General features: G+C 36.3%; 4 protein-coding genes and 1 non-coding gene across 5 annotated transcripts; 4 read left to right on the top strand and 1 right to left on the bottom strand.

Annotated features, from left to right (window-relative positions):
- The first annotated feature begins 875 nt into the window (after positions 1 to 875).
- On the top strand, positions 876 to 4300 carry LOC130718524 (phosphoribosylamine--glycine ligase). Its single transcript, XM_057569123.1, has 4 exons — positions 876 to 1395; positions 1477 to 1847; positions 2446 to 2976; positions 3428 to 4300. Exons 1-4 carry the CDS (start codon positions 1155 to 1157, stop codon positions 3842 to 3844), a joined length of 1560 nt encoding a protein of 519 aa, XP_057425106.1. The 5' UTR covers positions 876 to 1154; the 3' UTR covers positions 3845 to 4300.
- Positions 4301 to 9854: 5554 nt separating this feature from the next.
- LOC130717672 (LRR receptor-like serine/threonine-protein kinase FLS2) lies at positions 9855 to 12223 on the top strand. The gene is made up of 2 exons (XM_057568004.1): positions 9855 to 10055; positions 10152 to 12223. Exon 2 carries the CDS (start codon positions 10201 to 10203, stop codon positions 11971 to 11973), a length of 1773 nt encoding a protein of 590 aa, XP_057423987.1. The 5' UTR covers positions 9855 to 10055; positions 10152 to 10200; the 3' UTR covers positions 11974 to 12223.
- A 266-nt stretch (positions 12224 to 12489) lies between these two features.
- On the bottom strand, positions 12490 to 14608 carry LOC130717673 (high mobility group B protein 7-like). Its single transcript, XM_057568005.1, has 7 exons — positions 14337 to 14608; positions 14179 to 14224; positions 13411 to 13524; positions 13270 to 13327; positions 13123 to 13167; positions 12935 to 13021; positions 12490 to 12854 (listed from the first exon to the last, which is right to left on the bottom strand). The coding sequence occupies exons 1-7, from the start codon at positions 14512 to 14514 to the stop codon at positions 12789 to 12791; spliced, it is 594 nt and encodes a 197-aa protein (XP_057423988.1). The 5' UTR covers positions 14515 to 14608; the 3' UTR covers positions 12490 to 12788.
- A 1459-nt stretch (positions 14609 to 16067) lies between these two features.
- On the top strand, positions 16068 to 16140 carry TRNAR-CCU (transfer RNA arginine (anticodon CCU)). Its single transcript has one exon. It is a non-coding gene; the product is annotated as a tRNA-Arg (tRNA).
- Positions 16141 to 19978: 3838 nt separating this feature from the next.
- LOC130721039 (uncharacterized) lies at positions 19979 to 22479 on the top strand. The gene has a single exon (XM_057571766.1). It carries the CDS (start codon positions 21148 to 21150, stop codon positions 22207 to 22209), a length of 1062 nt encoding a protein of 353 aa, XP_057427749.1. The 5' UTR covers positions 19979 to 21147; the 3' UTR covers positions 22210 to 22479.
- The last annotated feature ends 1214 nt before the right edge of the window (positions 22480 to 23693 follow it).

Genomic DNA, 23693 nt, shown 5'->3' with positions numbered 1-23693 from the left:
AATTGGATTAAAAAATCTTGAAAATGTTTAAAAAAAATTATTATAAAAAGTTACTTATAAAAGTTCATCAATCTAAGATTATAAGTAAACAATATAACATCATTCACTTTATGCATATCTAAATTTAAGTTCAAACTTCAAATCTAACATAGTTTTACAATAGTAATTAGTAACGATATCAACTCAACCGGTCTAAATCTACCACAGTTCAACATATTTTAATAATAATACTAACAAATAAGGTTTTTAAACAAATATGTCAATGTGCTCACTCTCCAGAACAATTTAAAAATAAAAATAAATAATTACTCTGACCCGCGGGCTGACTCGCTTGACTCGCGGGCCGGCTCGTTTAACCCGCGGGTTAAATGGGTTGGGTTGCACTGACCCATATTCTATCCGAGTTGAAATTTAGTCAACCCAACCCGGCTCATTTAACCAACCCGTTGGGTTGGCTCACGGGTTGCAACCCATATTGACAGCTAGGCTATGTTTTACTGTTAGGAGCATCACCCATGTACATTTGTACATAAAATGTGTTTGCATAGCCAAAGTGCATGCCTTGTGGTGTGATTCCGTACATTACAAGAAGCTTGCGACTACGAAAGGGGACCTTCAATTATATAAGGTAAAAACATAAAACTATATCTTCCGCTCTCCAGCTCATATGTCACTCAGTTTTTAACCCTCGAGTTATCCTTCGGGATACTCTCTATTATATCTAAAATCACTGAAGCAATTATTTAAATACTTAGCAATTTCAGATATTTGTGAATTAGATAGTAAGACAATTTACAAATAATACTTATTTTTTTATTGGGTTTCTTATTCTTTTTGGTTACAATTTGGGTTATTTATTCTAACATGGTGGATATGGGCCAAACTGCCGAATCTAAGAAAAATGGGCTCCTTCTTTCTTTTCAACCCTAGCTACTACCACCCCTTCGAATCTTTTATCGCAGAAACTATTTTCTTTCACCAAAGCTTCACGCCGGAGCTCCAAACGGTGGTCGTGGGTTGCCGCCGTACAGTCACCGTTACGGCAAGGCAGTTGCTGCCGCGACAGCGTTTTGTTGCCGCCGTGACACGTGATTTCTATTACCACCATTATATCGTTCTGTAACGGTAACAACACTGAGCAGAGAGTGAGTAGCATGTCTTGCGCCACCTTCAATGCTGGAACCTCTCTGAATCTCCACAAGCATGATGGAGTTTCTAAGCCACTTCGTTCCAGCCACCACCACTGTGTTTTCCGCAACTCTTCTTCCCTCTTCACTCGCACCTTCAATTTGAGATTCACTCATCACAGTGTTACTCGAGTTACACGCTCACGCAATGCTTTCAAATGTGCTCTTGACAATTCTGTCAGCATTGACACCAACAACAACAATTCTCGTAAGCACTACTACACTTGTTATGATTTTTGTCAAGTCAATATGTACTGAATTTGATTTGATTTTTCTTGTGCATGAGAAGAGAAGGTAGTTGTTTTGGTTATTGGTGGAGGGGGACGTGAACACGCACTCTGCTACGCGTTGCAGCGATCACCATCCTGCGATGCTGTGTTTTGTGCTCCAGGCAATGCAGGAATTTCCAGCTCGGGAAATGCCACTTGCATCCCTGACCTTGATGTTACTGATGGGGCAGCGGTAGTCTCATTTTGTCGGAAATGGGGGGTGGGACTCGTTGTTATCGGACCGGAGGCTCCTCTTGTTGCAGGTCTTGCTAATTATTTAGGTAAAGCTGGAATCCCAGCCTTTGGTCCTTCTGCAGAAGCTGCTGCTCTTGAAGGTTCTAAGAATTTCATGAAGAGTTTGTGTGACAAGTATGATATTCCAACTGCCAAGGTCTGTCTTCGAGCTTTATCAATGATTAGCCCTTGGAAATAATGATATTTGTGCAATTTCCTTCATGTATGGTATCTTACAATTAGCTTTTATGTTCTTTCTCCCTGAATTTTCTAACATATAATTAGTATTAAAAATGTTCTTAGACACCCCAAATGGTGATGAGAGAGATAAGAAGAGAATAGAGGTTGAGGGGGGAGATGATAGATGAGATGGATGAGGGTGAATTTACTGTATGGGTATCTAAGGTTGTTAGTAGTAAGTGGATTGATTAAAACTGTTCAGTGTCTGTTTCTGGATATGTCATCTTTGCTGAGCTGACATGATTTCCTTGAACCTTGATAGTTAATGTGAGAGTTGCCTACTTGTTTCTTGATTGTTTTGTTACATAAGCTAGTCGGAATATATTTAATAAATGATATATATGATGACTAATGGAGTCATCGTGTGTAGCCTTATTTTTCTCTTAATTTCATGGTTATGATGTTCTTCCCTGTTTATGATCACGTGTTTTCCATCTTCTTTTGACCTTGTTTATTACAATTTTGCTTCCAGAAGTTTCTCATGGTTTTTACTGATCCTGGGCTTTTTAGTGCAGTACAAAACGTTTACAGACCCAGCTGCTGCAAAGCAATATATTCAAGAACAAGGAGCACCGATTGTTATCAAAGCCGATGGATTGGCTGCTGGAAAGGGAGTTACTGTTGCCATGACACTGGAAGAAGCATTTGAAGCCGTTGATTTGATGCTTGTGAAGGGTGATTTTGGTTCTGCAGGTTCTCGCGTGATCATTGAGGAATTTCTAGAAGGAGAAGAAGTGTCTTTTTTTGCATTGGTTGATGGAGAAAATGCAATTCCACTAGAATCTGCTCAAGACCATAAGCGTGTTGGTGATGGTGACACAGGACCAAATACTGGTGGGATGGGTGCATACTCACCAGCCCCTATATTAACCAAGGAACTTCAATCTATAGTTATGGATTCCATTGTCATGCCAACAGTAAAAGGAATGTCAGCTGAAGGTTGCAAGTTTGTTGGGGTTTTGTATGCTGGGCTTATGATTGAGAAGAAGTCTGGCATGCCTAAGTTAATTGAGTATAATGTGCGATTTGGTGATCCAGAGTGTCAGGTCAGTTAAGTCATAATATTTATTTTCTAACACAAGTACTAAATTCTCAAAATTAATGGTAACAAGTTAGAATTCTCATTTATGCACAGAGCATAATAGATGGCTTAGATATGTCCAATATGATTGAGCACATGATGGTGTGATACATGCAGTTTTTAATTCAAAAGGTTTGCAATTTTTTTGTTAATTTTCTGTCCTTTTGTGTTCATTTGAAAAGTATATCAAGAGAATATGATGTCTATAATTCTTAACTTGCTGTGATTGTCCTTTTTCTTTGCCTGGGGCCATTCTTATTTGGTTTCAAATCACTAGTTGATGTTTATCAGTATTTCTACCTGTAGACAGTTTGATGTCCAGCCCTTTAAAAGCCCTTTTTCTCTACAATTTGCATGTAGACAATTGAAGCATGTTAACGGAGGCATTTCATTTTTCCCTTTGCAATTTTACACAGGTCTTGATGGTTCGGTTGGAGTCTGATTTGGCACAAGTTCTGCTTGCGGCTTGCAGAGGAGAGTTGAATGGGGTATCACTAAACTGGTCTCGTGGATCTGCCATGGTTGTGGTAATGGCAAGTAAGGGATATCCTGGATCATATGAGAAGGGAACTTTGATTGAAAACCTTGAAGAGGCTGAGCTTGTTGCTCCTGGTATCAAGATATTCCATGCTGGGACTGCATTTGACTCTGAAAAAAGATTTATTGCAACCGGGGGCCGTGTTCTTGGTGTGACTGCCAAGGGAAATGATCTCGAAGAGGCACGGGATCTAGCTTATAGAGCTGTTGAGAATATTAACTGGCCAGGGGGCTTCTATCGTCGGGATATTGGTTGGAGAGCCCTTCCCCAGAAACAATATACTACTAAGGGGTAAACTAACTGTGACAACGTCAGTGATAGATGTCAATGGTCAGTAGTGGTAAATCTCCAAACACAAGAACATCTCCAAGGTAAGTGGGGGTTTCCATAGCTGATGAATCTTTGTACTTTTTTTGGATTGCTAATGTTATTACATCATGAGCCATGATGGGGAACCTCAAATATTTCCCATGCCACTCCCCTGCGAATAACTTATCTCCTCAAATAAAAGTTAAACTAATATAAAGATAGGGGATGTAGGGTCATTTACACTAAGGTCTTCCCCCTCGAGTGTGAAACAAATCCTTCTTTCATGTACTAAGAATTGTTTATTAATTGACCTATCCATTGTGGGTGTATTTCCTCTGTTTCTTCTTGATTCTGGGGTAGCTACTACACTTACAATAAGGCTATAAAAAGAGAGGGACTGATGCCAGCGGCTGCTAATGTACTTGTCAATTTGTTTTGTTCACTTTTATCTTTCCACAGTTTAACCAGAGAATCGGCTTTCATACATGTGAACATCTTCAAAAGGATTAAAAGACTTGGATAGGTCCAAAAACAAACATTCTGTCTTCTGCGCAATGTGTTCAAAACTGGTTTGAAGGAAAATGAATGGTGTGTGTGATGATTATGATCTGTAAAAAATTGGAACTTTGATCTGTTCTGTTATATAGCTTTCTCATTGTGAGCCTATGATCTGAGTGCTACAATTTGGCGTACAAAATAGAAATATTTGTCACTGTTGTTGCCATCGATTCGGTAACTTGCTCGCTTCCTGGTTTCTATTTCCAATTCTTTTTGCCATCTTGCAAAAATACATGTTATCATGCATATTGCACTGACTCATGTGATGTAACTAAAAAATGAACCCATACAAAGTACTGTATCATCCACAATCGAAGTAAAAAAATGTTCAGTGACCAATGACCACATTTACAGCTTGTTCCTTTTTTTATATTTTTCTTTTGAACTGCATACCAAATTTACTCTTTTTTTTTTCTTTCTATTTATTCAATTTTCTTCTCCCACCTAAAACATTATTTCCGACACAAGTGATAATGGTGAAATTCTTAGGGTCATGGGAATGTACTCACATGGGGGATAGATAGGGTTGGGGAAAATCATGACATGTTGGGTTTTTATAAATAATGTAAAGAATTTTTTTTGTCAAAATAATATAATTTGAAAAATATTAATCAAAGTGAGGGGGTTTGTGCTAGATGGTGATGTGGTTAGGTGTGTCAAACATCTCTCAAATGTGTGTGACGTTCAACGAGTCATTGATGAGTCGCAAATTAAACACTCATCAAATGAGACTTGTTCAAATGAGCCTTGGATGAAACTTGTTATGTGGAAGTCAAACGTGTGGAGTGAGGTGTGTTTAAACAATAAATTTCTTTATTTAAGAACAAATTTTTTGAGGCATTGTACCATGGTACGTTGAAAGGTACACGAAAGGCGTATTATAAATATGTTTTTCCAGTAAAGAGAAATAAGATTTTGACTCGTAAACTTAAACATGGGATTCAACAAAAGATAATCAATACGTCAACTATATGTTTATTTTGTTGGTAAATAAAACCTAGTAAATCCTGAGAACAAACAAGAGCAACGGCATGGAGTAAGATTTGAAATAGAGACACACAATTTTTAAAACATTTTCCTTTCTATCCCCCATGTTCTCTACCTGAAGCTGGTCTCTGCCTGTCTGGACAACATTTTCATACATGATTTTTGTAACCAACAGCGTAGGACCCCTTCCTAGCAAGCACCGGTTTCTTTAGCTTTTAAGAAAATTGGGACCGTGTCCTTAAAAAAGTCCACAATTTTAAAGCCTGCAAAATCCAAATTTCAGTTCAACAGCAATCATCCCACATGGACCAATGTCGTTGATGGCGCAATCCCCGCAACCTAACACCATTAACTCATCAGTTTCCAATCACTAGCAGTACTAGTAATAGTAATACACTAATATGTGTTTCAATACCGGTTGAGTGCGATATAAAAGTATTTTTATCTCAATTTATAAGTAAAGTTTTGTACATTTTTTACCTCAAAATAAGTACTATTAAGAATTAACGTATGTTTGTATTAGTATTAATAAATAAATATTCAAACATAACCTGGTTTGTATTTAGTTTCTCATTTGTACATACCAACACAAATGTGCATAGAAATTTGACAGAGAATCTAAATATACATAAATTGTGTCTTCAATTTCATCCATCCCAAGAAAATCTCAACGGACAAATATGAAGTTTTTTAGATGAAAAATGAGAATGGAAAATCTGGGCTCTATTACCATCAGGTTTAGAGTGCTCTTAACGTTAACACTAACGGGTACATAAAACACACTCTCATTTACAAAAAAAAAACACACTCTTAATTAATAATCATAGCACATAGTATAATACATTTTCCGCATTTTGACTCACTTTAAAGTGAGACAACTCATTTTAAATTATAAAGTAAGTCATTAGACTATTAACAATAATTATCTAATTTGAAAAACCAATAATAATAATAATTCAATCAATGACATGATCACTAGCTTTACCTCTAAAACCAATAGAGTCTGTCGGATCACATATCTACTACTAATATAAAAGTGATGATATATTCACACTATACTCCTCTTACAATTCATTTTTATTCAGTTTTTTATTCTTCTGTCTCTCTACTTCTCCACTTACTCTATCAGATCATATCATTTATTTCTATTTCTTCATTCCTATATCTCTTTTTTAAAAGTACAGAGGTTAATGGTGTGAACAAAAATTAATTTCCATTACAACTGGCTAAGGCGGCAGAAGGCCTTTTTGGTCCTCTCATGCCCAATTGGTCAACTGGTCGCAAATGGTGTTCATATTTTCAAACATCAACTGTATAGAAGAACAAACACTGTTATTATCCATTATGTAGACCCAACTTTACGGTAGTGTTCACAAAGGTTTATTTTCGTGTAGTTTAATATGGATAGTAAATAATAATTAAAGTGTTGAATTGAATGAAACGATGATGTTGGGGTTGATTTAAAATTAAAAAATTATATAATGGGATGATATTAGAATGAAAAAATAGGGTATGATGGGTATTTTCGTTTAGGTTCTCATTCAGTTTTTAATTTTTTATCAATGATTATAAAAATGTCATTTTAAATTTTATTACACTTTCTCAAAATTTATTGAGAAAATTAAATAATCACATAATTAAAATAATAATAAATGTTTTTTTTCAAATAATTTGCTCTTTATCCTTAATTCTGTTTGGGTTGAAGAAGTTTCGTCAGAATTTCAATAATGATATATACACACCTCATTTTTTAAACACTTCATTTCCACCTCTTTTTATTTCTATCTCTCTCATCTTATCATCTATCACATCTTATACTTTGTCTTTCTTACTTTTTCTTTTCTTCTTATCTCTCTCTTCATTCCACCTCTCTCCACCTCAAAGAGAAGTGTGAATAAAACATTATTCTCATAATTCTTTCATTTATTCAGCTTGATGTAATGACTTTTATACTTATTTTATCTTTTTTAACGAATTTGTTCCTTAAAAAATACATTTTGCGACCACCAATTGATACATGGTGATTATGGAGGTTTTTGGTGATTAAAAATAGTTTTTCTGCCATTGCAAAGTATTTAGACAAATGACGTTTAAAGTAATCGTAAAAATGACCGACATTAAATGTCATTTTTTCTCAGAGGGACTAAAATCAAACTCGCTTACAAATTAATGGACTAATTTGACCATTAATCCTTAATTTTATCTTTCTCCCCATTTTCTATTATATCACCTATCACATTTTATATTTTAACTCTACTCTTTTTTCTTTTTTCTTTTTTCTTTCTATCCCTCCTCTTCTACTTTTTTTTTCCTGCATATAGTGGATTTGGAGTGTGAACAAAACATTATCTTTGTTTCTGTTATTGAGTACTATTGGGATTTCCTTGTCAACTTAATTTGTCCATGCAGTTTGAAGTCGCACTAGCTTGACCCCAATGGAGGATAGCACCACAGAAAAGGGTTAATTTTGGACAGATATGGAAGCAGATGATTCCCGTTACACATATCACTCATTGCACTTGTCTGGCAATTTTGGCCACAAGTTTGCAAATTGCTTCATCCATTGAGTCCCTGTAATTTGAGGAATTGAAGTTGCTTAGCTCTGTCGCTAGACAATAGACATGACACTTTTTTTCTCATCTCTCCCAAAGTTATAGCTCGTTGTTATTTCAATTCCAAGCTTCATTCATATAATTTAAACATGGTATAAGAGCTCATAGATCAGTAGCTTAGTGAACTAACAACTCATTCTCAATTATCTTAATTAACCATATGTACACTAAGGTCAATGTTTGTACAGGATTAAATGGTCAATGTGGAAATATTGTTCTAGAAACCACTAGTATATAGAGGATATTTTAAGAGACTGTCTAAACCCTAAATCAATCTCAGGTGAATTTAGGTAAAATGACTTTAGTCTTAGTTAACTCCGTAGTAATTTAACATGTGTTTTAGAAAATTTCAACTCATAATACGTGTTAAAATTATTGGGTCATCTCACACTAAAGTAATTTTAACTCATATTTACCTAATTAGGTGGTTTAGACAAACCTCATTTTAATTATTTTTAAATTATCAGCTGCAAAAATCTCATTCATGTAATGTAAAAGAAGGCAAGCAACCTAAATTAAGCAAACTTTTTTTTTTGAAATGTAAATTAAGCAAACTTACTGAGAAGGAAAAGTCAATATTCATCCTGCTTTCAGAAAAATAAATAGTGATAATTGTTTGTTCCATACTATTTACTTGAAAAGGAATACACCAAATCTTGTGGAGAATTCCTTTAGCTGTCAAATCTATGGTTTCAACTTTCAACTTTCAAAAATCAAAGCTACTATATTTGCTACTTACAGTTGTCATATACAAAGCCCCCAGAGCTACATTAAGTTATAATTAATAGGTCATTTACTTTTAAACTATCTTAAAGTTTGCCCTATAAATTTTCTTGCTTGCTTTGTTCCTAATTAGTCGGCTATCTAAAGTGTGGCAATCCTCTTTAATGGTAGTTTTAGGGGTCTTTACACATGTCTGAATTATGTAAACACTCTACCATTTTTTCTCAACAGTAAATAGGAATTATCCCAACTTTGCTCTAATAGTAAGATTCATTATCACACATGAAAACTGATTACTAAAGTGACATTCCATTTCCACATACTCTAGACAAAAGTAATGTATTTCCAAGACTTATTTCTATATTCTTAAGTTTCATTTTTTACCCTTCCCCCTCCTTGTAAAACTACATCATATATTAAATTTCAATTCAATTTCAAAATTAATATAAAAAATAAGGCCAACCAGAGAAAAAGCATGCCTCCCAATGTTTTGTCCCTCCGTGTGGGCCATTCCACTTTACTTGTTTTTCACTTATTTTTTCTCTTCTTGCCTTTGAAGGCTTCGTAAAAACTCTTTTGAACATTTCTTTTCCATAATAATTGAGAATTTCTTAACCCCAAGTAAAGAACAAAACAATAGTATGTGGTTAAGAGTAAGTAAAACTAATTTTTCTATAGCCTCACAAAGACGCTAGCACTTTTGTATGTTTGTTTTGATATTGGTGCAAACTGCAAAATGCAAACACATGGGAATATTGTTTTGGCGTTTAAGTCAATGTCAACATGATTTTACATATTTCATGGCACGAAGAGAGAAATTAGAATTTGTTGCATTGAGTTAACATAGATTGAAGAAGCAACATTTTCACATGTTCACTTTAACATAAATTCATATTGAGTTAAACCATTGATGTTATGTTGGTTCATTAAAACTCAGACAAGAAAAAATATTATACCATGTAACATGTGGACGGCATAATAAGGCTATGATAAATTATTTGAATCTAGTGCGCTCCAACGTTCAAATGCTCCAAGCCTCCAAGGAACCCCGTGATTCATCAAACGGTCACAAGCTCCCATGTGAACTTCTTTAAATTGATCCCAATGCTTCATCTAAAAATTTCCTTTTCTTTTCAGCAACAAGCTTTTCTCTTCTGCAAAACCAACTATAAATAAGAGAATGCTTTCTCAATCCAGCATGTAATATTTACATGTCCAACAAAGTCATAATTTTCAGACACCCTTCTCTTCACTTGTCATCATCAAATCCATACCTTCCTGTCTACGTGAAAGAACAGAAAAACCAATGCTGGAGTGGTACTTTTTCTATCCTTTTTTTCTTCTAACAATATAGTTCATCTTTTATTTTCTTTATAAAGTTCTTCTTTTACTTACTCAAAATTCTCTTGGCAGATCCCAACTTCACAGCAGACCCTGATCTGATCAAGTCCCACCTTCCAAAATGCATTTTTTCACATGGGTTTTCAACCTTGTTCTGATATTTTCATTCCTGAGACAGTTCTCAGAAAGTGTAACAGTAGCAGCACTGTCTCCTTCCCCAATCTGTTCAGAAGAAGACAGAGCTTCTCTTCTGAGCTTCAAAGCAAGCATTTTCAAGGACACAACAGAGACTCTTTCTTCATGGACAAGCAGGGATTGCTGTGATGGAGGCTGGGAAGGAGTTCAGTGCAATCCATCCACAGGTAGAGTCAATGTGTTGCAGATACAGAGGCCTGATAGAGACAGTGCCAGTTATATGAAAGGCTCTCTTTCTCCCTCACTAGGAAATTTGCATTTCTTGGAGGTATTGGTGATAAGTGGGATGAAGCACATTACAGGACCAATTCCTACTAGCCTTTCAAATTTAACCCACCTCACACAGCTAGTTCTGGAAGACAATTCCCTTGGAGGGTGCATTCCTCCAAATTTAGGCCATTTACCTTTGCTGCAGACCCTTATACTGAGTGGGAACCATCTCAAAGGCCAGATCCCTCCAACAATAGGGAGCCTCAGAAACCTTATCCAAGTTAATTTAGCAAGAAATTTTCTGACAGGTCCTGTCCCCCTCAGTTTCAAAACCCTTGGAAGTTTGCAGTACCTTGATCTCAGCTACAACTTATTATCAGGGTCTATCCCAGAGTTTGTTGGAGAGTTCCAAAATCTGACCTTTATAGACCTTTCCTATAACCTTCTAACAGGAAAAATTCCAATTTCCTTGTTCAGCCTTGTCAATCTTTTGGACTTGTCCTTGAGCTATAACAACCTCACAGGGAACATCCCAGATCAGATTGGAAGTCTTAAATCCCTAACAAGTCTTCAACTCAGTGGAAATAAACTCTCAGGGCATATTCCACTGTCCATATCAGGATTACAGAACCTTTGGTACTTTAATGTATCAAGAAATGGTCTCTCAGGTCCCTTACCTGCTATTCCTTTCAAGGGTATCCCTGCCCTTTTGTCCATAGACCTGTCTTACAATAATCTCAGCCTGGGAAGTGTCCCTGACTGGATTAGAAGCAAGCAACTCAAAGATGTTCATCTAGCTGGGTGTGAATTGAAGGGAGATCTTCCTCACTTCATCAGGGCTCACTCTTTGAGCTCCATTGACCTATCAGATAACTGCCTAGTTGGTGGCATTTCTAGTTTCTTCACAAACATGTCCAGCTTGCAGAAGCTCAAGCTCTCAAACAACCAGTTGAGGTTTGACATTTCTCAAATAAAGTTGCCACCAGAGTTGTCTTTCTTAGACTTGCATGCAAATCTTCTCCAGGGTTCGCTGTCAGCAATCATAAATAACAGGACAAGCAGCTCATTGGAGGTCATAGATGTATCAAACAATTTCATTTCAGGTCATTTTCCAGAATTTGCAGAAGGCTCAAGCTTGAAGGTGCTGAACTTGGGAAGCAACAACATATCAGGTCCAATCCCAGTTTCTATTTCAAATTTGATAGACCTTGAGAGATTGGACATATCAAGAAATCACATATTGGGAGCAATTCCTTCAAGTCTAGGTCAGTTGCTGGAGCTGCAATGGCTTGATGTATCCATAAACAGCCTAGCAGGATCAATTCCTAGTAGCTTGTCACAGATAACTAATCTGAAGCATGCAAGCTTCAGGGCAAACAGGCTTTGTGGAGAAATACCACAAACAAGACCACTAAACATCTTTCCAGCAGCTGCTTACGCCCACAACTTGTGCTTATGTGGTAAACCTTTGCAGCCATGCAAGGGATAGAAACTAGGGGAGATAGGTCAGTGAGGTGCTGACTCAATTATCATAGCAGATGAGTTCATGATTTGTGACCATCGTTACATGTGAGAAATATAATAGGGTACGATAGATTTGAATCTTTATTTCCAAGTTGACCACAATGTTTAAGTTCAATTTTACAATTCAATATTATTTCAATAAAACATGTACGCATTTGGCAAGATTCTTTCCCTATCTGAATCATAAATAGCCTGGCCCTGGCACATGTTTGCAACTTGCTTTGTATTACGTGGGGACACTAGAAAGTATTGCAACAATGCCCCAGCACATGTGTGGTCGTGAAACTTGCTTTCCAGAATTGACTGCATTACTCAAGTTCAACAAGCCCTCAGTGGATGTTGGATAATCATTACAAACTTAATTCGAGTCATATTGATTTTGCAATAAATGAAATTGTGTTTCAAATACAAAAAGCCTTATTGGTGGCACAACTTTGTGTGAATTACATTTTTCTGGTACCAGCAATTTCATTTTCATTAGTTAAACACAAACACACAATTTTATAAAGATATACATCAATCATACATGAGCAGGAGCCGAAACTCACATTCAAACATTCATGAGTGAGGAATGCAGGGCAAGGCAACAACGCACCTCATGTAGAAAATAATGTAACTTAGAATTTAACAGGGAAGTACAAAAAGATGAGGCACAGGGATCCAAAGCCATTAAAATTGTCGCATCCAATCAAAACATGTTCCAAAATTTACAACCCTAGACTATGTTAAATGGCTCTTTTCCACATACTAATCAGATTTACGCAGGGCAAGATGCTACCACTACTCATCATCTGTCAGCTCTTCAATTTCTGTGGGAGCAGCTTCCTTATCAGCTTCCTCTTTTTCCTGAACAAAAAATAGAGCTTTAGAAGGCATAAACAAGTACATTATATAAAACAAGCATGTAAGATAAACAAGAGGCATACCTCATCTTCAGCAGCATTGTAATTTGCCATAGCCTTCTCATATTCTTCCTTGAGCTCAGCAACTTTTTCCAAATAAGGCTTCTTCTCCTGAACCATCAAGCCAATGCACAACACTTGGTCAACATCACATTATTAATATTACATGCCCAAAGAAATTCTAGAAAGAAAACTGTACATAACTAACTTACTTCATCAGTCATAGCCCTCCACTTTTCCCCACCCTCTTTGCCAACCTATTATGAATACCACAGAAATTGGTATGATTCATGAATAATGACATAAAAATGCAAAACACAAGTAATCAAGTATCTATTGAACCATATTTACTAACATACCCTTTTGACATCCTTTGAACCAGGATTTGCTTCCTTAAATTCTTTTCTAAAATCATCCCTGAAACACAGTATGGCATCAATTAAAGACTGAAAAGCAGAACCATTAACCAACAGCACACAAATGGGGCAACAGAACATTACAAGAAGACAAAGAAGGCAGTGGGAGGACGCTTAGGCTGGTTAGGATCCTTGACCTTCTTCGCCTTCTCAGTTTTAGCCCTTTTTGCCTTTGGTTCTTTAGAACTAGGCTTCTTCCTGCACAGTGTGAGCAACGAAGGTTACATTTACCATATCAGTACCAATTCATTAACCACCAACAACAGTAAGAACGTTATTCATAAATGATAAATCCTCATTTTCCTCTCTATCTCACTATTCCATTTACATCACATCATATATCACTGTTAAAGAAATATTTAACAATCACAACTATCCTATACCTCTTATCTTGCTATCTCACTTAATCGGCACCATTTCAGTGTTGACCTAACATTTTGATTTCCAAATCATCCAATACATGTGTCCTTAATATTAATTAGGTAAAAGTTATCATGAGATGCAATAGGAACAATACTTCAAACAAGCAAAGAGCCTATTATTCTACTTCAATAGCTAAATCAATAAGATAACATACTCAATTTCTTCAAATATAACACATTGAAATTAGAACAAGCTGAAATTCAACTACATCACAATGTCCAAATAAAACCAAAACAAGTTGAAATTAAACTTCATCACAGTGTTGAAATAAAACCAGTAGAATGCCTATTATTTTCCTTCAATAGCTAAATCAATAATTATGCTTAGATGAACCTAAACCTATATACAGACACAGATGAATCTAGTGCTTCTCTACTAAGAGATGCTTTAAAATTTGTTCTAATTTTCCAGATCGAAAAATTGACTCACCTCTCAGTCTTCTTGGCTTCATTAGCCTGTTCAATAACCTGAGCATCTGAAAGAAAAAGCAACAGATCCAAGTAAATCAAAAGCACAACAAAGCAAGCAACCGATGAAACGAACAAGCAATTTTCCAGAAATTGAGATGTTAACATCACAACACATACCGAGATTCATCTTGATCTTTGCTTCGAGGCTGCAACTGTGCATGCTGATGAGTGCAACAGGAACACTCTTGTTACACTCTTCGCATCGGGCGAAAGCGCTGCCGTCTCTGGAGCGAACGAGAACGGAGGCGGCACGAGAATCGACGGCGTCGATCCTCTTCCTTCCCTGCGACGCCATTTCAAAACCCTAGTTCCGATCTACTTTCTCTCTCTTCTCTCTCACTGGTTCACTAGCGACTCAAATTTGACAATGAATTGAAGCAAAGAAGAGTGTCTTTATATATGAAATGAAATTAAAAGGAGGGAAAGTTGAATTTGGGAATTGAGATTTTCGTTTAAGCGCCAACGCGGTTTTGCACTCGCGCGGGGGAATACATATGAAATCAAATTAACGATCCACCTTCCTTTCTCACTTTTAATGGGCCAGGCCCACTTCCCCTTTGATTCTTTCACAAGCCCAGCTGTTATACACAATGTGATTCAGATTAAAAGAAAAAGACCCATTCAATTAACATATACTGAAATTAAATTATCTTTAACTTTTTAAATTTACATAACATTAAAATTAAAATAAAGCCTAAAAATTAGTAACTTGTATATTCAAAAGTTGTGAAATGAAAAACGCTCATTTGGAATCCAAGAACCAATACACACAAATTTGCATTGTCGGCCGGTCTCGACATTTTGGAGGCCCTAGGCAAATAATAAAAATGGACCCCTAATAATTTTTTTAAAGAACATTATCTATTTAAATTGTAAATAGCATCAACAACTTCAAAAATATGTGACTAACATAAACAAAACGTCATATTCTAGTCAATATTATCCAAAAAAAAATTAACTACTTAAAAAAAATCTCTCTCCTAGCATTTTTTGAAGCAAAATTTTCAATCAAGTCTTCATATTATATATTCTCTAACAAATTATTCTCAATTGCTATCAATGCTAACACATTAAGCCTTTCTTTCAGAGTTAATTGGCCCAAACGGGTTTCATTGCAAAAAAAAATTTCTATCGACCCTTTTTCCTTGTACCGCCATTTCAGAATTAATTGGTTCACCAATTAATATCCACTCATCTAGTGAATTAGGTAGAAGAACTCAGGGAAACCTTCTACATTCCAATACTAATTAAGCTCTTAAATATGACCAATAAATATCAAGTTACTTGTATTTGCATGTCTCTCTTATTAATTGTGAACATCTTCAATACAGAAGTACAGAACTGGTCTTGAATACAACTACTAAACTTTTTTTTTTTGAAAGTTTAATAATAAATTTTTTTTTGGACCCTCTCTTTTTGGAGGTCTTGGGTTGTGAGTCTGCATGCATAGGCTCAGGCCCGGCCCTGGCATTAGACTACAGTGTCTCAAATATAGTAATAATCGCAATCTCGTCATTGTATATTCTATTCCGTAACAAGTTAAAAGAAAATAAATGACTATATTGCCGATCTACCTAATTAACTTTTGTGCTGACAATTCAATTCAATTTTCTTATCCTTGATCATGTGCTTGTATGTCACAACTTGTTAAGCAAAAATTTCAACCACAAAAGCTCATTCTTGATTGCAAAATTAGAAGTTTTACCCATCAAATGTTTGTTTTTGCATTATCCTATAAATATAATTTTGTTCATTTTAAGAATATGCCCGGTGAGTGAAATAGTAACAATAGCTAACCATTACCTAGAAAAATCTTACAAATACAAAGGGAAACCCATTGACATGGAAGCGCCTGTAGCTCAGTGGATAGAGCGTCTGTTTCCTAAGCAGAAAGTCGTAGGTTCGACCCCTACCTGGCGCGGTTTCTTATTTATTGCCTCTTTTTAATTTGGGTCAATACTTTTTTATTTCCTCTTCAAAGACTTGATTTCAATACATCTCTTTTTTTTTTTTCCTTCGGAAAACTCAATACATCTCTTTAAAAAGCAAAGAGATGTATTACAAGAAACAAAAATGTAATTAACTTCAAGTGCTTTGGACCGTGACAACGTATAACTTTGGATGTTTTTTTTTTTTGTACATCGGAAAGTATAGCTTTGGATGTTTATTTCATGATTTCATTTTTCAAAAAGCAAAGATAATGAAATCCTAAAATCCCTCACAAAGGAAAGAAAAGTATGGCACTATACGGCTAGTGGTTAAATCTGTCAAATCCTTCCAATCAAATTAAGGTCACAAATCAGAAGCAGTATAGCTAGCTAGCTAGCTAAAACCCTCAAAATTCTTCGTACTTTAGTACTTTTGATTAATACTACAAAATCACTAATATTCCCGTTTGATACAACAAAATCATGAAAAAGATTCTACATAATAATATAGAACAAACCAGAAATTAAAAAAAAAATATAAACTAGAAATGAAGAAACGAGTGACATCCCAGCTGGCTCTAATGTTCTTGAACTACGAGTTTAGTTTAGTTGCTGTGTTGATGAAGATGAATTTTAGGTCCATCGTCAAAGTTGAGGGAGTAACTGAAAGGGTCATAGTAGAAGTTGAAGTTCTTCTTGTTATTGGACCGGGCCTTCATTTGTCTCCTAACATCTGCTCTCACCTTCCAAAACAACCTCCTCAGCTTTCTCTTCCCGTGCACGAGCACCAACCGTGGCTTCTGGAAACAACAACAGCAACAACTCATAACACCCATCGTTCGATCGTTTTCAATTTACTGCAGAAAAGTAAAGAAAAGAAACGAAAAGAGGTATATATGAAGGGAATACTCTATATGAAGGTAAAGGGGGAGTAAATGCTGAAAGGTTCATGTATATGAAAGTGAATATATAATATGTGAAAAAAAGGGTAAATGGGTTGGGCTTGTGGCTTGTGCACAATGGATATGAAGTAGAGGATGGATGACGTGGCAATGGTTCAGCTGTGTAGGTAGCTGCTAGGTTTTTTTCTGAGTTTTGTGTTGTGTGGTCGCTGCTGCAGCTTTCACAAAGAAATGAAACATACGGCGCTATGTCTGTGTCTGTGAGACTGTGACTGTGAGACAGAGCAGTGTGTTTTTCGCAGCAGAGCAGGTAAATGGAATCACATGCGTACAATGGGAGACTTTGAACCCACTTTGACGGGTACTTCTGTTGGTCTACTTTCAAGCTAGGGTTGTGTAAAGAGATTTCATTCATCATTATTTGTACTTCTCTTAGTGTTTATTTCTATTAAGTTTTTGAATTACAATTTTTTTTTACATTGTAAAACATTTTTTTATATCGGAAAATTAAATTGCATTCGCCGAAAATTAATCCTGGGACCTTTTCCTCTCAAACTCATATGTTACTTAACTTTTATCACTTGAGTTATCACTCGGGGACGTAAAACATCTCATTTAAACATATATATTGTATTTCTTTCTCATTCAACAAAAAAATAGATATTGTATAAATCACCAATGTAAATTAAATATTAAATAAAATCAATATAGTCATACATAATCTATAATTTTCTAAGATACATCAAAATATTATTTAATCGCCTAAAGTTAAAGTGATTTTATTCGGAGCAAATACTCTTGGCAATATTTTCTAAAATTAAGAATAACATTAGAAATTAGTGATTATTGGATGTAGAAGAAAATCTAATTTTACAGGTTAATTAACTTAATTATCCCTCTAAAATTCGAAATACTTAGTTTTAGTTTCTTAATACATCACTCATCATCTCAACATGTCATATAAGCTCTGGTGGTACATGTAGTGGTCACTCAAGCTCAAGCAAAGACTATAAAGATGAGGTTCTTAGACACAAGGGTGTTTTTGTAACTTCACTCTAATAAAACTTCATCCATTATAAAGGATAAGAAATTACCTGACTATCCAAAAGTTTCACATAAATCATGTTTTTAATGACATTTTTTTACCGAATTTATCTAACTTTATCATGACACATGATATATTACATAATTACTTTCATTTCTTATATGAATAATGTTTAGTCTACAAACTAATTTAACATTTATCTAATGAGATAAGGTAGAAATTAGTGATATAATTTATGATGTGCCCAAAAATATAGAAAGAATATAAAGAAAAATATGAGAAAATGAAATAGAAGAGAAAATAAAGCCCGTATGTATCAAATCAATCATTGCTCGAAAGTTAATATAGATGCTCCATTTAGCAACACATGACTTCTAAAATAGTCAAAAGACTAACGGAAGGAAAATGTAGAATTGGAAAATTGCGAATTAAAATTTGTAATGATTTATCACACTAATCCGAAATTACGCTGACAAAGTATGAATGTTGATATTATTTTTCAGAAAAATTGATGGGATAGATGTATTCTTGACTACTGATGGATGGGATGATTGGACGTAATGATTCATTGTATTTTTTTTCATTGATTCATTTTATATTAACACTTCTGATAATTTATTTCAATGGATAACATTTACTAATTTACTTATTAAAATTTATGTGGATCTCAATAAATTAGATGTAAAATAATATTTTTATTAAATTCTAATAAATTCCAACTAATAAATAAGAGCATGTTTTATTTTTTTTTTAAGTTCAATAAGAGCATGTTGAAATATACTCTTAAAACATTTTCTGATTTTTTCTTTCATTTGCTAAAGAAAATGACACATTAATGAAAAATATCTGGTTTTTTCTTTGCGACGGATAACTTATGCGTCACAAAGTGCTTGGTTCGAAGCAGAATTTGCAATGTAGTCATGGAGAGGAAATTTCCGTCACAAGGTATATACATTGAATGATGGAACTCGCGACGGACTAAATTCCTCTCTAACAATCTGTCGCTAAATTAACCTCAGTTACAAGGATTTTGTGACGGATGTATTTTCCGTCGCAAAGATATTGACACAGATTTGGTGACAGTAAATATTCCGTCGTTAACCTTCGTGACGGATTTACTTTCCGTCGCAAACACGCTGACAAGTAATTGTTTCTCGAACAAGCTGGTAAGGATTTTGTGACACACTATTTACTGTCGCAAACTATCAATCTCATACCAAACTGGTAATTTTTTTATATTTATCTAAAAAAAAGCAAATGTTTTGGTTTTATAGGAACAAATAATTTCAATCTTTTTCGTATATTTATGTGATTTTTTCTTTTTAGATATTCATGTGAACACAAACATTACGTCCAAAATAGCATGCTGGATAGGTCTTATAGCTCGGGATTGTGATGGCCTTGTTCTTGTTGCTGCGTGTTCTTCCCCGGTGGAAGCTTTATCCCTGGTCGTGGCCAAAACACTTGGGTTCAGATGGGCGATGTTCTTAACTTCTGATCTTGGGTTCCAGAAACTTTGTTTTGAAATAAATTGCTCACAGCATTTTGAGGCTTCGAAACGCAAGTCTGGAGAACTTTCTATTTGGATTCCATCATTCATGATTGTCGTAGTTTAACTTCTCTTTTTGATTTTGCTGAGTTTTTTTGTTAGGCGTTTGTGAAACATTGCGGCTAATGGTTTCGCCAACTTTTCTTTTTCGTGTGATTTTAATGTTTGAATGGAAGAAGCCCCTGATTTGGTTTGTCCTTTAATTCAGAATGATGTTATGACTCTTGGCCTCTTCTTTTTAATGAACAAAGTTTTGTTTAAAAAAAGATTTAGTTATTTTTTTAGAAATTAATTATAGGGTTAATCGTCTACTTGGCCCCTGTCTTTGTCTCGCCGTCTACCAACCCACCATCTTCAACAACGAAATCCATGGGCACGGAAGGAACCTGGGGTGAGAAGAAAGAGAGGCTACCGTGAAATTCATGTGCTGCCATGGAAGAGTAAACACATATGAAGATCAAAGTAGTTCAGGACAACTTAGCCACATCCAGACTCGGTGAGGAGATTGAAGGCGAGAGAAAAATTCATGAGAGGGAAAAGCAGCTACAAAAATCTCTATCAAGAAACCCCAAATCTCTCCTTTCAACCCAGAATCCCCAAATCCAAAACCCTAACCCAGAATCCAGAAACCCCAAACCCAAAACTACATGAGGGATTTCCGGCTTTGAATCCAAAAACCCCAATCTTTACTTGCAAATCTACAGACTTGATAAACCACTATGAGGATCCCTTTTTCTTCTTCCCTTCCCTTTCTCTTTCGTTGCAGAGTTTTTGAATCTGCCATATCTTTTTGACTGGCTCTATTGTGGTGGGTTGGTTACTGGGTTTGCTGGATTGGGGGTGGGTTTAATGGGGGGTGGGGTTTCTGGGTTATTTGGTTTTCTGAGTTTTGTAATCTTTCTATGATGCTTCCATTTGGGTTTGCTGATTTTGTATGTGGGATGAGGGAGAAGTTGCAAAAAGAAGAGGAGTATGGTGTTATGCGCATGGTGCTTCCATTTTCAGAACCTGGGTCTTGCTTCAATATTCCAGAATTTGAAGCAGAAGCAAAAGCAAAAACATAGATAAGAATTTTGGGGGAAATTGATTTTGTTAATTAGATTAGTGTTAGTAAGTTAATTAAGATTAGTTAGTTTTTAGGATTAATTAGGGATTGTTAATTTAAAAAAACTGATTTGTATTTTACTTTTTAATTTTTAATATTTTTTTTCCTTGACACGTCAGTCTCATTTATCCAGTCAGCATGTCTATTCATCACTCGCCGGAGCTTCGGGCTCCGGCGAGGATCTGCTCCAAACTTATTGCAAACGAGGGGACCCAAATTTGTAAATTTTCCGGGGAGAGACTAATTTCAGACGGCGAGACAAAGACAGGAGCCAAGTAGATGATTAAACCTTAATTATATATATATACATGTAATTCCAAATATGTCCTGGTTAATATTAAAGTGCATCAAAAGACTCAAACTATCCTCACAAAACACATTCGTTCAAAAAACACTGTGATGGACGATTTCTCCAGTTTCTTGTCCTTGTCGGACTGTAGGATTTCTTCGTCGCAGGAAAGCCTCTTGGATGCCGCCGATTGGAGTGAACCCCCGCTGCCGACGAGCACTGCCGACTCCGTTGTCATGCTTTCGCCGCCGGAAACCCAGGACAACTCCCAAGCCGTCCCTCACGAGGCCCACACGCCACCGCCGACAACCACTCCTGAAGTCATTGTCATTCTTTCCTCGCCGGAATCCCAAGGCAACCCTCACGAGCCCCAATCGCCGCCGCCGACGACCACTCCTGAAGTCATTATCATTCTCTCCTCGCCGGAATCCCAGTGCGGCTCTCCGGACGCTTTCCACACGGCGCCCTCTCCGGTAGACGACATCGACGTCAGTCAATGCATGGTTAACCGCGCCGTTATCGACGTTGATGATGATGAGAGTGATGACTCTTCCGATGAGGCTAGAGAGTTAATGGCGCCGTTGTTTGCTGGACTAGGGTTTAACGAGCCTCACATGGAGGACTCTGATAAGACATTTGTCCCGGAGAGCTCGCGTGCTGCAGTATGTCGCCGCCGCCTCGATGGTGAATTGAAGGTTTCAGAAAGGGAAAGGGAGGTCAAACGGATGAAATTTTCAGCGGAAGCTTCTTCAGGTGTAGTAGAAAACCGTTTCGTTCTGGTGGAACCTTCAGATGTAGTGGAAAACCGTTTTGTTCTGGTGGAACCTACTGGTCATGTGAATTCTCAAGCTTCAAGGGAAAGGGAGGTCAAGAGGATGAAATTTTCAGATAACAATGAGGGAGTAAAAGCCAATTTTGTGGCAAACCTCCAACCTCGACAAAATGAGGGAGGTCAAACTGATCATGTGAATTCTCAAGCTTCAAGGAGTAATATGCAAGGCCGGCGTGTACTTCCAAGTTCATTTTTGGAGAAACCCAGAAAAGAAAGAAGATATCCAAGTGCATTTGAAGTGCTTAAAGCTTTGGCAGAGAATGATAAAGATGGTCTCTGTGGTATGGATTTAGTGGAAGCTGCCAGACGTTTGTTTTCCAAGTGTAAAGGTAGTGGATAGTACTAGTTAAACAAGTTGAAAATAGTGCAGTTTGTTGATACTTTTTGTTAGGGGGAAAGAAATGTAGCTACTACCTAGGTGGTTTTTCTTTTTGTTTGGGCACCATGATCTTTTTTTGGAGAATGAGATGGCATTTGGACTTCAAATTGTCTTTTTGTTTAAGTTAACTGATGTTAGTGATGTCAGATTCTAATTTCTATCTGGTTCTTGTTGTTGCTGTCTATGTACCAAGCCTTGAATGAAGATAGCTAGCTCACTTTGTGATGATAATTTACATGTGCTTGTATTTGTACCTGGTTATCTTTTTTAATTATATGATGGGGCAAACTGTGTTTTCAAGAGTAAACAATTAGGTAGCTAGTTTTAATCTTAGTAATGTTTAGTATAACAAGTGCTCCATAGTTGTTACTGATTACCTGTTGAACTGACTTCCTATTGATTGTTAAGAGACCAATGATATGTTGAGTGGTTAGGGATGACACCGTTCAAACAAAAAATGAAATTAACTGAGCCCATAATTGGTTCATTGACATCTTCAGCATATGTGGGTTGTTGTTGATTCCTGGGGGGAGTATCTAGTTGAAACGATTTCTGGTGAGGACTGAGGAGTGAGGACATTCGAAAATCAGGGGAAACTATGATCAATCTGACTGACTGAGCATGCTGTATTCTACATGGCTGGGTTCTTCGGGTTATTGCTTTCAGGTAAATAAGAGAATTGTGGCCAATGCATCAAAGTTGGGATAAGCAGAATTCCTCAAGGTATGTTATCTCCCCATCTGATACTGTGGAACTATGTTCTCTGGTATTTTTCCTAGTAGAATTAGAGATTTGCTTTAGACCCTGGTACCCGGCGGCCGGCAGTTCCAAACTGTCTCCTCTCCTTCGTTCAACCTCTTTGCCCCCCCTACAAAGGTTGACTAGTGAATAACCATGGGAAAGAGTGAAACATTTATAGGGCTGTTCATGGTTTGCTGTTCACTGAGTTGAATTGGTAGCCAAATCTGAACCAAACCTTTAACAACTGGAACCATTTAATATGGTTAGTGAACCTGAACCCATTTTTAAGAACCGGTTCATTAACCCAACTGGTTGCACAAACAATTTGATTACCTGCACCACTCCATATTGATTCATTTACACGTTCTGTTTAAAAGTCGGAGCTCAACCTCTTTATCGAAGCTATGAAGCTGAATCCAAACTTGTCCTGCTTCAGTGCTTATTTGGAGTCGTGTCGGGGTAGCTTAAATTGAAGGTAAGAATTTCTTTAAGTTTTGGGAACCTGCAGATTGGATTTCATTGTGAAGGGTCTTGTTTCTGCTCTATCAATGTTATGATCATTATTCAGTGAATTGATAGGATTTGATAATTCTTATGCAGAATGGATTTCACTGTGAAGGGTATGATAACTTAACCTTATTCAGTTTTATTGATCTGTTGATATTATTTGGAGCCATTCTGATACAAATCTTGCTCTCAATTTC

Source organism: Lotus japonicus, chromosome 5, assembly GCF_012489685.1.
Source record: "Lotus japonicus ecotype B-129 chromosome 5, LjGifu_v1.2".
NCBI lineage: Eukaryota > Viridiplantae > Streptophyta > Magnoliopsida > Fabales > Fabaceae > Lotus > Lotus japonicus.
This window is presented reverse-complemented; position numbering and strand designations above follow the sequence as displayed.